Source organism: Podarcis raffonei, chromosome 13 (assembly GCF_027172205.1).
Source record: "Podarcis raffonei isolate rPodRaf1 chromosome 13, rPodRaf1.pri, whole genome shotgun sequence".
NCBI lineage: Eukaryota > Metazoa > Chordata > Lepidosauria > Squamata > Lacertidae > Podarcis > Podarcis raffonei.
Window position 1 is genome coordinate 10,420,747 of NC_070614.1, and position 16,820 is coordinate 10,437,566.

At 48.2% G+C, this 16,820-nt stretch overlaps 1 protein-coding gene across 1 annotated transcript; it reads left to right on the forward strand.

The window, feature by feature from the left end:
* The first annotated feature begins 2,361 nt into the window (after positions 1–2,361).
* LOC128400009 (glucose-6-phosphatase catalytic subunit 1-like) lies at positions 2,362–16,792 on the forward strand. The gene is made up of 5 exons (XM_053361945.1): positions 2,362–2,664; positions 5,366–5,475; positions 5,565–5,670; positions 9,438–9,553; positions 16,153–16,792. The coding sequence occupies exons 1-5, from the start codon at positions 2,447–2,449 to the stop codon at positions 16,659–16,661; spliced, it is 1,059 nt and encodes a 352-aa protein (XP_053217920.1). The 5' UTR covers positions 2,362–2,446; the 3' UTR covers positions 16,662–16,792.
* The last annotated feature ends 28 nt before the right edge of the window (positions 16,793–16,820 follow it).

A 16,820-nucleotide genomic window follows, 5' to 3' on the forward strand; every position in this document is an offset into this window, starting at 1 on the left:
GCGCCCGGAAACGCCGTTTACCTTCCCGCTGGAGTGGTACCTATTTATCTACTTGCACTTTGACCTGCTTTCAAACTGCTAGGTTGGCAGGAGCAGGGACCGAGCAATGGGAGCTCACCCCATTGCGAGGATTCGAACCGCTGACCTGCTGATCGGCAAGCCCTAGGCTCTGTGGTTTAACCCACAGTGCCACCTGCGTCCCAGGGGTCCTTTACCTTTACCTATATAATGCTTCCTCTAGAGGTGGAGTGGTGCAAGGCACACTAGGCAGAAGGCTGAAGCCTTGGTCACTACAAATAATGCCCCCACACACCACATGCTTCCGAGATCTCACCTTGTTATCTCACATGCTTCCAAGCTGGCCCAGTGCACATCTTTAATGGCTCAACACTTCCTTTTTCATAAAATGAAAGCAGTGTATCCTCCCAACCTTCTACGGGAAAATTGGGACACGCCTCATATCGCTCTTCCCTGACAAGGCTTCCTGCTTCATCCCACCATAACATTGCAGAAGGGTCTGCCCTATCTCCTGGTAGTCCCATTTCTTTCTTTCTCCGTCTATAAGTAAAGAAAGAGACCTGGGTAAACAGATGAAGCGGACTCCCTGCTTGAAAAAGGGGGCTCACTTTTTTGCAGTTTGGAAGGGGAGAGAGCTGTGAACAGCAGCAAAATTCTGCCCATCTTATGAGTGACCGCTATGGCGGAGAAGGTGGGATCTATAGGTGGAGAAGTTACTTCATTGTTTGGGTGCTGGGCAGCTGCTGCAAGAGGGCTCCTTGCTCCTTCCTTGCTCTTGCGCTCAACATGCATTCAGGGCAAGCACCACCCCACTCCATCCATTGCCCATCCAAAACGAGGGAAGTATGACAGAGAAAGCATCGCCCTCACTCCGAATCATCTTTATTTACTCTCACTCTGAATGAACTTTATTCATCCAACTCACGCTTGGACTACTGCAACGTGCTCTACGTGGGGCTACCTTTGAAGGTGACCTGGAAACTGCAATTAATCCAGAATGCGGCAGCTAGACTGGTGACTGGGAGTGGCCACCGGGACCACATAACACCGGTCCTGAGAGATCTGCATTGGCTCCCAGTACGTTTCCGAGCACAATTCAAAGTGTTGGTGCTGACCTTTAAAGCCCTAAATGGCCTCGGTCCTGTATACCTGAAGGAGCGTCTCCACCCCCATCGTTCAGCCCGGACACTGAGATCCAGCGCCGAGGGCCTTCTTGCGGTTCCCTCATTGCGAGAAGTGAGGCTACAGGGAACCAGACAGAGGGCCTTCTCGGTAGTGGCGCCCGCCCTGTGGAATGCCCTCCCATCAGATGTCAAAGAGATAAATAATTACTTGACATTCAGAAGACATCTTAAGGCAGCCCTGTTCAGGGAAGTTTTTAATATGTAACGCTGTACTGTTTTTAACACTGATTGGGAGCCGCCCAGAGTGGCTGGGGAAACTCAGCCAGATGGGCGGGGTATAAATAATAAATTATTATTATTATTATTATTATTATTATTATTATTATTATTATCCTCACTCTGAACTAGCTTTGCCCCAGTGTCAAATCTTGGTCTTCTAACATTGTCAATGTGAGCAGCCGGGATAATGTTGTGATGAAAAGCCACCTTTGGAAAACAATGATCACACATAAGCAGCTAAACAGGCACAAACAGTAAGCTCTCAAGTGTCTTCCGAGGAAAATTTCAACCCCTGCAAAGTCTACCTTTGTGCCAAAAATGGCCACCCATTAAGCCCTTTTATGGACTCAACGAAGAGCAGAGACCTTCAAGCCAACCTACATTACAAACTTAGACTGGTTTTTAAATTGTTATTATTCTTAACATCATCTCCTGTAGGTAGTTGATGGTTTAGACCAGTGATGGCCAAACTCGACCCTCCAGCTGTTTTGGGACTACAATTCCCATCATCCCTGACCACCGGTCCTGTTAGCTAGGGATGATGGGAGTTGTAGTCCAAAAAAACAGCTAGAGGGCCGAGTTTGGCCATTACTGGCTTAGACCCATGCACTGCACAGAAACTCTATGGCAGTTAAGGTGATTTGTCAGCTCTCGCTGTCTTGCTAATTTCTCCAGAAAGAGACATTATATTTAACTGTCACAGCTCTCCCCCAAAAGTCCTGTGAATTGTAATTCAGTGAGTACGCTGAGAATACTATTAAATAAAACTTGGGTTCCATAGGAGAGAGGAAACGACATTTAAGTAGTTCTGAGTGGTGCAGCAATGCCCTCTAAAATAGGAGCCACTGACTCGTGCAAACAAACACACACTTTGCTTCATGTTGCAGCCTCTGTCAATATTTTTTTGGAGAGGGGAGGCAGTTAAGGATCAAAGATCAGGGGTTTCAGATACAATAAAGGCTCAGTGGCTAGGGAAACGAGCAAGAGCGAAGGTGGGAGAAGACAATCCCTGTCGAAGTTGCACCATGGACCTTCTGCACAGCGCAGGGGTCCAGGCCACCAGCTACCTCCAGGAGAACTTCATGGGCTACCAGGACTGGTTTGTCTTCATCTCCACAGTCGCTGACCTCAAAACTACTTTCTTTGTCTTCTTCCCCATCTGGTTCCAGCTGAAGGAGGAAGTGGGAATCCGACTCATCTGGGTGGCTGTGATCGGCGATTGGTTGAACCTTGTTTTCAAGTGGTGAGCACGGAGTCTAAGAATCCTGATCACCCCATTTGGGGGTCAGGAACAAGTTCTCTCTGCCCAGACAGAGACCACAGGGACTCCCCTCCCCATTCCCTGTAGTCACAGGACTTAACCTGAGACAAGGCTCAGGCTCCGCCCTGGACATGTTTTTTCCAGAACTATGCAAAGTAGCAATTTAGGTTTGGTCTGAACATAATGTCAAAGCTTGGCTTGATATTATAAAAAGAACCCCGTTCTCCAGATTTTGATGCTGTTTTTCAGGGCCAGAGCAAACCATAGTTTACTGGTTCAGATGTGATGGCAAACTATGGTTTGACCCAAACTAAGGAGGAGCTAATTAAGCTGAGCTTGTGTGGAGAGGAAAGGGGCAGGAGCAAGCAGGCAGGTCTCTTTCCAGGCCCATTTTTGTAGATTTATCACAGCTTTGCATTTCATATTAATTCCCTGCATTGCTGACCACCCACAGCCATCCCCTGGGATGTGAGAAGTCATGAAGGAGATGGTCGAATCCTGAAGAGGATTGGGAGGAGCTTGGGGAGTTGGAGCTGGACAATCCTGGGTGTGGGAGGTAGATTTGGGATCCCAAAAAGTGTCCAAGGCTGAGGAGCAGGCTAGCAGTCAAGTGTGTGGAGAGCTAGATCCAGAGGAACTGGAGTCAAGGAGGTTGGCAAAGGAGTGCTCTGCCCTTGTGGCATCAGACACCCCAAGTCTCACACCTCTGGTGCCTCCTCCTGTTAGTAAGGAGCTTCTAGAGAGGAAACTGAGAGTAAATTGGGTGCTCAGTTGCTTCTGACAAAACCTCCGTCTCCAAGGACACAGAGACGCTGGCATGGGTGTGAACAGACCTTGCAAACTCAACCCATTCCATGCCTATTAGCTTGCGCATTCCTAGGGCTCCGACTGCTTGCTTCACTAATGCTGTGCCCTTCCTGCTATTCAAAAGGAAGATGCAGGGGGCATGTCGCTTGTTGGATCAACATGTCAACATATTAGCTTGGGTTTAGCCATCTATCTAGAGCAGGAGTAGGCAAACTAAGGCCCAGGGGCTGGATGCGGCCCAATCACCTTCTCAATCCGGCCCGCGGACGGTCCGGGAATCAGCATGTTTTTACACGAGTAGAATGTGTGCTTTTATTTAAAATGCACCTCAGGATTATTTGTGGGGCCTGCCTGGTGTTTTTACATGAGTAGAATGTGTGCTTTTATTGAAAATGCATCTCTGGGTTATTTGTGGGGCATAGGAATTCATTCATTTCCCCCCCCCAAAAAAAATATAGTCCAGCCCACCACATGGTCTGAGGGATAGTGGACCGGCCCATGGCTGAAAAAGGTTCCTGACTCCTGATCTAGAGCTCTTATGTACCTGCTGCACCTTATAAGCTGCGCCTTGCCTAGTTATCAATCCGATTTACGTTTTAAAACCTTTGTCGGAAACTGGACTGGGCGTTTGACTTCTCCGTCCGGCAGGAAGGGCCAGGGCAGTTGTGGGGTAATCAAGCTTTCTTTCTTTTTTTGGAAAGGAAGCACTCCTTGGTTCAGTTGCTTGAGTAATATGGAATAATTTATTTGTTCTGTAGGTGCTTTTCCATGGCATGGTCTGGACATTGTAAGTGGCTCTGGAGAAGTTTTGCCTTTGTGTCAGGAAGGAGATTGAATTATCTTTGGTATTTTCAAACACTGTGATTCTATGAATCCTCCACTTCCAGAATTTGCCCTAAAAAGGCAAATCATGGATTGTGATTAACAAGAAGTAGCCAAATTTACATAATTTTGTTTGGTTTTCCTCCTTTTTTCCTCTCCCTCCCTTTTTCTTCTTCTTGCAAAATGTAGTTTTATTTTGTAGAATTAAATGAAAATTGGATTGGCGATTCAGATTTCTGATATTTGTTTGATGGTTTTTAAACATGGATAGACTACTTTTCTATTAAAATACTATTCAAAGGGCTTTCAAAGAATTTTAAAAACCATCTAATGACAACAAAAAGAAGCACAAGCAACTCATAATAAAGGTATTTTTCAAATTTTAAAGATCTCAATAAATAAAATCAGGAGTTAAAAACTGTAGCAAGGAATTAAAAATGAAAGCAATATTAATTAAATGTGAATGGCTATAAGAGGAAGAGGGAGGGAGGGAGAGGAAATGTGGCTGGGAACTGTTAAGTTGTGGGTTGACATAGCAGACGACACAGCGATTCTTCCAAAGCAGCTCTTTATTTTGTAAGCTGGAACAGAACTAACTGAGGAGCTCAGTCAGCCTGCTTATATAGAGCTCCAGAACATTTGTAACTGTTGCAACGTTCTAAAACTATCCAATCACTGAACGTCACTTTTCGATCCTTCATTTGCATACAAAACTATCCAATCACTGAATGTCACTTTTCGATCCTTCATTTGCATAACTATCTACAGTATCCCCCTGCTGGCCCAGGGTAAGAACTTCAGTACATAACAGGAACTAGAAGTCTTGAGTACAAAATACACACACCAGTCTTTTCCAGTTCCTGAAGCCTTTAACAGTATGGTTCCCTGCAAGTTTGTTATTACTCTGAAAACATGGAAGGCTAGGTTTTTGTTTTTCTTCTGAGATGGATTTACTGAGGTAACTTGAATAGGCAGCGGCAATTTCTTGCCTCCTAGCCTATCTTACATCTTCTGGTTTCTGGGGGCCCAACTCCTTAATCTTCCCTCCTTACAGGATCCTGTTTGGACAGAGACCCTACTGGTGGGTACACGAGACCGATTACTATGGCACCGCAACACCCCCTGCGATCCAGCAGTTTCCCAACACCTGCGAAACTGGCCCAGGTGAGGTTGAAGCTGCCCCCTCTTCTCCCTGTCTTTAAGTCGCTGTAAGACCTCCCCCTTTCATTTACACTTATGTCTCTCCCCTCCAGGCAGCCCCTCTGGTCACGCCATGGGGTCTTCTGGGGTCTACTATGTCATGGTGACAGCCCTGCTGTCGCAACTCTTGCCGCTGCAGAAAGAGACCTTGGCTGCCAGGTGAGGCCCCTGCTCTCAACCTGCACCATCACTATTAACAAAATTAAAATAAAAATTCCTTCCAGTAGCACGTTAGAGACCAACCAAGTTTGTTATGGTGTGAGCTTTCATGTGCATGCACACTTCTTCAGATACACCGAAACAGAAGTCACCAGACCCTTATATATAGTGAGAGGGTGGGAGAGGGGTATTACTCAGAAGGGTGGTGGGAATGGGTGATTGGCTGGTAGGTGTGGGAAACCTGTTGACTACCGTTAACGACTGCAATTGGTCTTACAGGAAAAAGCAAGGGGTGAGATGGCTAAAAATAGCTTTATCATGCATAATGAGATAAGAATCCAACGTCTCTATTCAGGCCAAGTCTCTCCATGGTTTTAAGTTTGGTAATAAGTTGCAACTCAGCAACTTCTCTTTCCAGTCTATTTCTGATTTTATTTTATTTTATTATTTTACCGTATTTTTCGCTCTATAAGACGCACCAGACCACAAGACGCACCTAGTTTTTGGAGGAGAAAAACAAGAAAATATTCTGAATCTCAGAAGCCAGAACAGCAAGAGGGATCGCTGCGCAGTGAAAGCAGCGATCCCTCTTGCTGTTCTGGCTTCTGGGATAGCTGCGCAGCCTGCATTCGCTCCATAAGACGCACACACATTTCCCCTTACTTTTTAGGAGGGAAAAAGTGAGTCTTATAGAGCAAAAAATACGGTATTTTATTTTTTGCTTTGACTACGACAGACCAACACGGCTACCTACCTGCAACTAGAACCACCAGTATTTGTGTTAGTATACCACCCTATACATGCAGGTCTCAGAGGTTCAGAGCAGCTGGGACCTTACTTTTAGGAAGACAAGGTGGTATTATCTCAACAGGAGAGCTACCCCCAGGGTGTGACGACAATCTAGTGCAAATACTGTTAATGGGAGGTTCCCTAGACCACATGGATGGGAGCTTGCCTGCTCTTGATGGGGTTACAGTTCCTCCAAAGGAGTGGGTATGCAACTTGGGGGTACTTCTGGAGCCTCTGTTGTCACTTGAGGCTCAGGTGGCCTCAGTGGTGCAGAGTGCCTTCCATCAGCTTTGGCTGGTGGCCCAGCTGTGCTCCACCTGGACAGGTATAGCCTAACTTCTGTAGTCTATGCTCTCGTAACATCACGGTTAAGGTTACCAGATTTTTTCCAATAAATCTGGGGACACTTACTTTAATTAATTAACTAATTAATTGCTACACGTTCTGGATGTTGATGCTGTGGCGGTGGCAGAGGGGCAGCTGCCGCCTTGACCTCAACTGCCATGTCTCCCCTTCCTCTGATGCTTCTATCTCCTTTCTCCATGAACCTGGGCAGCCCCTGAGTTGTTAGTTCTTCGGTGGTGGTGAAACGATGTGTCAGGCATGGAAGGAGGAGAAGGAGGGCTGAGAGTGGCGGAGGCAGTGAGGCTTGGGCAGCGCAATGCCTCCCTTCCCATCGGAGCAGCCCCAATCCCATTCTTACTTGCGTGCAAGCAGGGGGGAGCGGGGATCCCTCAGCTGGGAAGGGAGGCTTCCCCATGCCTAACTGAGAGATCCCTGCCCTGCTCCTGCTCCTGCTCCTGCTTGCACACAAGTAGGAGTTGGGAGGCTGCTACGATAGGCAGCGTGAAGCCTCCCTTCACAGCTTAGTTGCTGGATTCAGGGAAGGTGGTGGCAGCCCATAAGCTGCATCTTAGAGCCCCTGCACCACCATCATATGGGGACTTCTGAGCAGCTCCTGACCACTGCTGCATTTCCTGGGGACATTAGATGAAATCCGGGGACATTCCAGGGATGGAATTTGTCTGGGAACTTATTCCCAAATCCGGGGTCTGTCCCCGGGAAACGGGGACGTCTGGTAACTCTAATCAAGGTTAGATTACTGCAACACGTTATATGTAAGGCTGCCTCTGAAGACGACTCGGAAACTTCAGCTGGTGCAGAATTCAGCGGCCAGGTTGCTCACGGTTTGAGCATATTACACCGATCCTGGCCTGGCTGTACTGAATGCCTATTAGTTTCAATTCAAAGTGCTGGTTTTGACCTATAAAGCCTTAAACGGTTCAGGACCACAATACCTCAAGCACCACCCCTCTCCATATGACCTCTCCCAGACCCTGAGATCATAATCTTAGGCCCTTGTACGTGTGCCTCCTCCATGAGAGATCTAGAGTAGCAATACGAGAGCAGGGCCTTTTCAGTGGTAGCTCCCCATTCGTGGAATGCTCTCCTCTGGGAGGCTAACCTGGCGCCTTCATTACATATCTTTAGGAGCCAGGCAGGCAAAAACATCCCTTTATCCCCAATTGAGCAATCTGTGGCATTTTAAATGTGTTTATGGGAGGGGGGGAGGGGGAAAGGGGGGTTGTTGGTTTGTTATTGTTTATATTATGTGTTATGTGTTTTATATTGTATTTTTATGCTGTGAACCACCCTGGGATCTGCGGATTAAGGGTGATATACAAATTTAATCAATAATAACAATGTTAATAGCAATACAATATAGAAAAATGGATATGAAGGCTGTCAGGCTGCCACAGGTCAGAGCCCTGATAAGTTAGCATTTAAGATAATTGCAAAAGAGGGGGATGTTTATTTTTTTAAAGCCTCTACATTGCCTTTCTATGCAACATCTCGCTTCAACATGTCTTTGAATTTCAACTTACTGAAATTCTGTCCAGTTTTGGAATATTGGGAATATTTATGATCAGGATGAGTGAGTCTCAAGACATCTTGCTGTACCCCTCCTCCCACAGCCAGCTTGGGCAATGGTGAGGGAATGGTGTAGTCCAGCAACATAGAGAGGAATAAGGTCCCCTATACCTGCTTTATGAAGGGTCTGTTGAGTAGATCATCTTGAAACCATCCCATGGTAAATTCACACAAATTGTGGGATGCAGCCTTTGACCGCAGTGGTTGTGGGAGACAAGTTTGCTGTCAGGGGCTGGACTGAGGAGGAATGGTGAGGGCTGCCCACCTTCTCCTGAACCTCCCTGAGAACAGGAGGACAGTATAGATTTAGAACAGCGGTTTGCAGAAGGTCACAGTTCAGAGGCTGCAGAGGGGAGAAGATGGGGAATATTGGGGGAGCAGCAGGAAGAAGCAGCACCAGGGGAGAGACAGCTGACAGACTCAGTGTCCTTGGAAAGCAGTCCTGACACCCCCTCTCCCAGGACCAGACGAGCATTGAGGGTAGAAGAACAAAAAGGCTCAGAGGCAGAAAGCTCAGATTAGTCGACGCAGGGGTGACGGAGAATAGGAGAGACGTAGGGGGTGGGACTTTACTTGGAGCAACGCCACTATCTAGGGGAGACTGCATTCCTTCGTCTCTCTCTGTGACTATTGACTATATTACTTGGTAAGAACTCCTGTTTTCGCTGCTTCTTGGCTGCCACTGGGGGAGGGACAGAATTCCCTGAAGCCTGACATTCGCTGACTCTTGCCATTAGTCTGTGGCTACAGAACTGGCTTTCTCAAGCAAGGCAATGTTTTCCTCAGCAAGAGAGAGAGAGAGAGAGGAATCGTGGCTCTAGATCTCAAAGATTTAGATCAGCCTTTCTCAACCTGTGGGTCCCCAGATGTTGTTGAACTACAACTCCCATCACCCCTAGCTAGCAAGGCCAGAGCTCAGGGATGATGGGAGTTGTAGTCCAACAACATCTGGGGACCCACAGGTTGAGAACCGCTGATTTAGATGGTGGCATGGTAAGATAATTCCTGCTTTTGCTCTGGTCTGAACAAGTCCCCCTCACTCCCAGGTGTCTGCGTGGTCTCCTCTGGGCGGGATTCTGGACTGTGCAGGTCTGCGTCTGCTTATCTAGAGTCTTCCTCGCTGCGCACTTCCCACACCAAGTGATCTCAGGTGTGATCTCAGGTGAGTTTTTCCTAGGCTTTTAGCTGCACAACGAAATTTCTGCGTACCAGTGAAAGGCTTTTATTCACTAGAAACAGAAGACGGTTAGGTGGTGTGTGTGTACAGGCCTCGGTCCAGTATACCTGAAGGAGCATCTCCACCCCCATTGTTCTGCCCGGACATTTCCTCACTGTGAGAAGTCAAGTTACAAGGAACCAGGCAGAGGGCCTTCTCGGTGGTGGCACCAGCCCTGTGGAACGCCCTCCCACCAGATGTCAAAGAGAAAAACAACTACCAGACTTTTAGAAGACATCTGAAGGCACCCCTGTTTAGGGAAGCTTTTAATGTTTAATAGGTTATTGTATTTTAGTGTGCTGTTGGAAGCCACCCAGAGTTAAAAGGATGGCTTATGTGGCAGCCTTGGTGGGCTCTGGCCTCAAGTGCATTGTCAGGGAACCTGGCTAGTGGCTGGGAAGGGACGGACTTGGTGGAGGCTGGTCCATTTGGGGAATGGGGCACTGCCCCACCCACCTTAGGCTGGCACCAGTCAGCTGCCACTGCCACCCCATCACCTTTCTTCCTTATTGCCAATCCTGGTGTCGGCTGGGGCAGCTTCCTCAGTCTCAGTGATGTGGTTGTAGAAGCCATAGAATTGTAGAATTGGAAGGGGACCCAAGGGTCTGTTAGGATATTTCCGTTCCACCTTAAAAGGGAGCAGGATGTTTGTGTAACAGCCTGCGTAAGTTCCTGTCTCACAGGATGTTTATGTTGTAAGTTCGTTTCGTTTTTGGCTGTTTTGCCTGAGCAGTCGGAGCAGACGGTCATGATTTCTTTGTTCTGACCAACGCCTAATAAACTGTAAATATGCATGTTCTGCTCTCATGCTGTGCAACTTCTGTTGTGTGAATTCTGCTGATAGAGTGTGCACAAGTCCAAGAATGTGGCTATCTTTTCTTGAGGCTTCGTGTCGCTACAATTGCTGATATTGCCTGACTACGGGAGGTCGATGGATCGCACGGCACCTAGCTTGGGGGCTCAGATGGATTCTATCTCCCTGGCAGTATCCCAACAACAGGTTTCGGGCCCAGATTCACAGCACTTGCAGGAGAGTAAGACTGCGACAGACTGCTGAGGTATGTGTGGGAAAAGCGAAAGCAGAGGCTTTTCTGTTGCCGCGGCAGCCTCTTTTGATGTCCGGCTGGCCTAATTGGCCTGGGAGCCGAGCCAAGCAGGCTTCGTGATTTATGGGTGCCAAGATAAGGAGTCTCTGAAGTGGCATAAAGGTTCACGGCTGAAGTTAAGAGCTGGAATGGAGTTTTTACAATCCTCTGAAGCTGCTGAGTGTCCTAAATTAAATCGGGACAATTATGAGACCTGGGCAAAATGGTGTGAGAGTTTGCTGCGTCAGTTTGGAGTCTGGCATACTGTCTCAGAAGCCCCTCCAGTTCCTCTGACAGGGAGATGGGAGGCTCAGAATTCGAGAGCCATAGACGTAATAGTCTTGTCCGTCTCTCTGGAGGAAATTGCTACGCTAGCTGGCAACACGACTGCACGTCAGATGTGGAATGCTTTGAAGATAGCCCATCTGCCAGTCATCCCAGCCCAGAGTTTGACTGCGTCGGAGGTCCTGGCTGTTTCCCAGAATGCGAGTGAATGCAGAGATGCCGAGGGCACCGGTTGCAAGCTGCAGGGGGAGCTGACTGTGATGTCATCCCAGGCAGCATTCCAGCCTCCAGGGGGAGCCAAGGAGTCGGCAGCTGAGAGCTCTGTTTCCCGTGAGAACCAAGGTCAGAGCCTTTGCAGAGGCCGGAAGACCAGATGTAAACAGAGCAAGATGCTTGCAGGTGGCCAGGAGCGGGGGGGCAAGTTGCAAAAGCCCACGCCAGTGGAAAACAAGGCTATGTTTGCTGGCACAGCTCCACCAAAGGCTAAAGGCACGTCTGATGGCCAGGAGCAGGGGGGCAAGTTGCAAAAGCCCTCGCCAGTGGAAAACAAGGCTATGTTTGCTGGCACAGCTTCACCAAAGGCTAAAGGCAAGTTGCAAAAGCCCACGCCGGTGGGAAACAAGGCCAAGGCCAGGTTTGTTATTGACTCTGCGGCCACGCACCATCTCACCAAAGACCGCCATCTGTTTATCTCCTTCACACCTCAAGATGGAGAGGTCCAGCTGGCTGATGGAAGGACTTTGCAAGCTACAGGAGTTGGGACTGTGAAGCTTGAAAGTCTGCATACTACCATTAGTAATGTACTTTTTGTTCCAGGAGCTGCGGACAATTTGATTAGTGTACCACAGCTGACTGGGCGTGGTTTTGAAATTTCCTTCAAGAGGACTGTCTGTGTCATCAGAAAAGGCAAAGAGGACATGTGGCATGCAAAGTTGGTGGATGGTTTGTTCAGTCTAACTTATGATGATGTTGCTGTGTCTAATGCTGATTCTTGTTGTGTTGCACAAACTAACAAGGTTCTTCATGCAGGTTGCATTCATGATGCACATCGCAGGTTTTGTCACCTCTCTTGGCATGCGCTAGCCAAGATGCCTGAGTTGGTTGAAGGTTTGGACATCAAACCTTGTAAATATCACATGAAATGTGTATCTTGTGCAGAGAACAAGGTGAAGGTTGCTCCAAAAGGCAAGGAGTCTAGCAGGCAGGCTTCCAAACCCTACCAGCTAGTTCACGCAGACCTGGTAGGTCCTCTAGCGCCCTCTTTGGGAAGAGCAAGGTACTTCATGGTTCTAATTGATTCTTTTTCCAGGTACATTCATGTGTTTATGCTCGAGCAGAAATCGCAAGCATTTCCTAAGTTCAAGGCATTCTGTGCTTGGTTGGAGAATGCTCACGGTAAACGTATTGGTTGTCTGTTTACTGATCGGGGCGGGGAGTTCACTTCTCAGCAGTTTGAAGCTTTCCTGACTGAGAAGGGAATCCAGCATGACTTGTCAACGCCTAGATCGCCATGGATGAATGGGCTTGCGGAGAGAGCAAATCAAACGTTGCTGCAAGGAATAAAAACCTTGTTGCATGATGCCAACCTCCCTGAGAAGTTTTGGGGGGAGGCTCTCTCGAATTTGGTTTACACTTTTAATCGCAGACTGTCATCACCTATTGGTTGCACTCCCTATGAGAAAATGTTTGGTAAGAAACCTAACACCAAGCACTTGAGAATCTTTGGTTCTGACATGTGGGTGCACACCCCACAAAGCAACAAGCTTGGGAAGCGTGGGGCACATGGTTTGTTCATGGGGTACGAAAAAGGTGCATACAGAGTATGGATGACTAACTCTAAATCCATAAAGTTCACAAGGAGTGTTGAGTACAATCCTAAGTGGGGGGAAAATGTGGGAATTTTCCAGAGTTACCCAGAGGAGGATGAAGGTGATGTGAAGAAAGCAGATCATGCTGAGAAAGCTGATGAAACTGAGGATGAGGATGATGATGATGATGATCAGAGTTCGGATTCCAGTTCAGTGGGCGGCGCTGCTGCTGCTGTCAGTGACAGTGATGACACAGCAGACTACAAGAGCGCAAAGGCCTCAGTCAGACCATCTGATGAGTCTGACAATGAACTGGAAGAACCACTGTTCACCATTGGTCGTTTTTCTCCTAAGAAGGAGGAGATGAGTCCAGAAGACTTGCGTCTGGTTCGCAGGTCTGAAAGGGCGACCAAAGGCAAACCTCCAAAGAGATTTGCTGATGAGTTTGCTAAGATGGCAACTGCTGTTCTTAGTAGCTCAGAGAAGGTGTGGGAACCTTCAAGCTTCAAAGAGGTTCAGGAGTTAACCTCTAAAGATGCTGAGCCTTGGCTTAATGCCATGAAGGCTGAAGTTGATTCCTTAAACAGGAACCAAACTTGGGAACTGGTACCGGTAGTCCCAGGAATGAGACTGGTTGGCAGCAAATGGGTCTTCAAGGCCAAGACAGACCAGAATGGCAAGGTTGTCAGACACAAAGCCAGATTGGTTGCCAGAGGTTTTTCACAGGTACCAGGGCAGGATTACCACGAGACCTACTCACCCACGGTCAAATATGAGAGCATTCGGCTGATGCTCAAGATCGCTGCGGAGGAGAAACTGCATGTTTCCCATCATGACATTAATACAGCTTTTTTGTACGGGATTTTGAACGAGCAGCTGTACATGCTTCCACCTGATGGGATGCAGATACAGAAGGGAATGGTCTGTAAACTGCGGAAATCCTTATATGGTCTCAAGCAGAGTGCCAGGTGTTGGAACACAAAACTCACTGAAACATTGCTTTCTCTAGGTTTTCACCAGGGCAAAGCTGATCCGTGTGTGTTTGTCAAGGAGGAGGGGCAAAACAAACTGTATTGTTTATGTTTTGTTGATGATCTTCTGATGTTTTGGAAGAATCAGGCTTTTTACCAAAGCACCCTAGCTCAGCTGAAGGAGCACTTTGACATGAAGGATCTTGGTGAGGTATCCAACTATCTTTCTCTGCAGGTGGAGAGGGACCAAGCAGGTAATTTTCTGGTACACCAAACACAGAAAATTACTGATGTATTAACCAGGTTGAATTTGGTTGATGCAAACCCAGCAGACACACCGATGGTGACAGGTTACCAGGTAGATAGTACTGCTGAAGCGTTTTCTGACACAACGCTGTACAGATGCATTCTAGGCAAGTTGAATTTCATTGCTAGATGTTCAAGACCTGACATTGCTGTAAGCACTAACCTGCTGAGCAGACATGCTAACAATCCTACTGTTCAGGATTGGAAAGCTCTGAAGCGCATAGCCCGCTATTTGAAAGGGACTATGCACTACAGGCTGAGGTTCACCAGTCAGAAGACTGGAGGTCTTGAAATCTTTGCAGATGCAAGTTTTGGAAGTGACACCACGGATGGTACAAGCACTTCTGGAGTATGCTACATGTACAACCACTGCCTGTTTGACTGGTTGTGCAAAAAGCAGACAACAGTTAGCCTAAGTTCCTGTGAAGCAGAACTCAATGCTCTGTCATTTTCACTCATGGATTGTGAATGGTTGATGCAACTGTTTAAGGACATTGGGGTTTCTGTGAAATGTCCTATACAAGTGTATCAAGACAATAGATCTTGTTTGGCTTTGCTGAACTCGGAGAGTTGCAAGCAAAGGACCAAGTACTTGCAGATTAAGCTACATCGTGCAAGAGAGTGTATTCAGAAAGGACTCATTCAGGTGTCCTACATGCCAGGAAATGAAATTCCTGCTGATCTGTTGTCTAAGGTTGTTAACAGAGAACAACTTAAGGTTTACGCACAAAGGTTGCAATTGGGTTGAACCACAGGTACTACAGGTTACACGGAAAGGGGGAGGATGTTAGGATATTTCCGTTCCACCTTAAAAGGGAGCAGGATGTTTGTGTAACAGCCTGCGTAAGTTCCTGTCTCACAGGATGTTTATGTTGTAAGTTCGTTTCGTTTTTGGCTGTTTTGCCTGAGCAGTCGGAGCAGACGGTCATGATTTCTTTGTTCTGACCAACGCCTAATAAACTGTAAATATGCATGTTCTGCTCTCATGCTGTGCAACTTCTGTTGTGTGAATTCTGCTGATAGAGTGTGCACAAGTCCAAGAATGTGGCTATCTTTTCTTGAGGCTTCGTGTCGCTACAATTGCTGATATTGCCTGACTACGGGAGGTCGATGGATCGCACGGCACCTAGCTTGGGGGCTCAGATGGATTCTATCTCCCTGGCAGTATCCCAACAGGGTCATCTAGTCCAACCCCCTGCAACGCAGGAATCTTTCGCCCAGTGTGGGGCTTGAACCCACAATCCTGACATCAAGAGTCTCATGCTCTACCAACTGAGCTATGATGAATGTTAGCCAGGAGGAGGAGGTTGGAGGCTAAACTAGAATTAGAAGGCTCGGTCTGCCGTTTGGCTCTGGCTACTGTTGGTCTTCCTGCCCTCAGGCCTACCAGTACGAGTGGGCTCCAGCTAGCACTGGTACTGCTCCCCTGGTGTGTGAATATGGACAGGAGAGAAAAAGTAAAACGAGAGGAAGTGAAGTTCTGCTTTTTGATTTATAAAGGAGAGATAGGACCCTTGTGGGCACCTCATGTGGGTCGCGGGTGGCGCTGTGGGTTAAACCACAGAGCCTAGGGCTTGTCAATCAGAAGGTCGGCGGTTCGAATCCCCACGACAGGGTGAGCTCCCTGCTCCTGCCAACCTAGCAGTTCGAAAGTGCAAGTAGATAAATAGGTATCGCTCCGGCGGGAAGGTAAACGGCGTTTCCGTGCACTGTGCCGGTTCGCCAGAAGCGGCTTAGTCATGCTGGCCACATGACCCGGAAGCTGTACGCCGGCTCCCTCGGCCAGTAAAGCGAGATGAGTGCCGCAACCCCAGAGTCGGTCACGACTGGACCTAATGGTCAGGGGTCCCTTTACCTTTTTAGGACCCTTGTGGGCACCTCATGTCCAGGTTCAAGGAGACACAGATGGGCCGCACATAGGGCTTGATAACCAGTGCTTTGATGCACTAAATGGCCGACTGCTTATTCTCTAAAGTTCAACTCCCAAACTCTCTCACTCAGTCCTGTGTCAACAACACTGAAGGGAGAGGCGTTGCGTGGATGCGTTTGTGGATATTCCAGCTAAACAGAACGGTTTCCCCCCTCCTCAGGGATGCTGGTGGCAGTGTTCTTTGAGCACGTCCGCTCCATCTACAACGCCAGCCTGAGGAGATACGTGGGCACCACTTTCTTCCTCTTTGGCTTTGCCCTGGGCTTCTACCTGCTGCTCAAGATGCTGGGGGTGGACCTCCTGTGGACGCTGGAGAAGGCCCACAAGTGGTGCGAGCGGCCAGAGTGGGTCCATATCGACACGACGCCCTTTGCCAGCCTCCTTCGCAACCTGGGCATCCTGCTGGGCCTGGGGCTGGGCCTCAACTCTCCAATGTACGCGCAGAGCTGCAAAGGGAAGCAAAGGCAGCGGCTGGCTTTCTGCCTCAGCTGCATCGTTTGCTCCCTGTCCGTCCTGCACCTGTTCGATTCCTTCGAGTTGCCCACCGACAGGGAGATCCTGTTCTACATCCTCTCCTTCTGCAGAAACACCTGCGCTCACATCTGTGCTGTGGCGCTGATCCCCTACTGCATCTCCTGGCTCTTCCGGCAGACAAAGAAAGACGCATAGGGGGCAGAAAGTTTGGAACACAGCTACCTTGGACATGGTTCTCCTGTTCCAGCTCTTGCAAGGGCCCTCGGGACTCAGGGCTAAAGCTTTACAAAACTTAGGAACGTTGCCGACTCTTTTGTGGGAGATGGAACCGAATACGAGCTCCCCCAGGTTAGC

What these genes read in the sequence shown, in the direction of transcription:
- LOC128400009 (XM_053361945.1), top strand. Translation starts at nt 2,447, where the DNA reads ATGGACCTTCTGCACAGCGCAGGGGTCCAGGCCACCAGCTACCTCCAG. An exon ending in AAAGAGACCTTGGCTGCCAG is followed by an intron (nt 5,671 to 9,437) that starts GTGAGGCCCCTG and finishes CCTCACTCCCAG; the next exon opens with GTGTCTGCGTGGTCTCCTCT. An exon ending in GATCTCAGGTGTGATCTCAG is followed by an intron (nt 9,554 to 16,152) that starts GTGAGTTTTTCC and finishes CCCCCTCCTCAG; the next exon opens with GGATGCTGGTGGCAGTGTTC.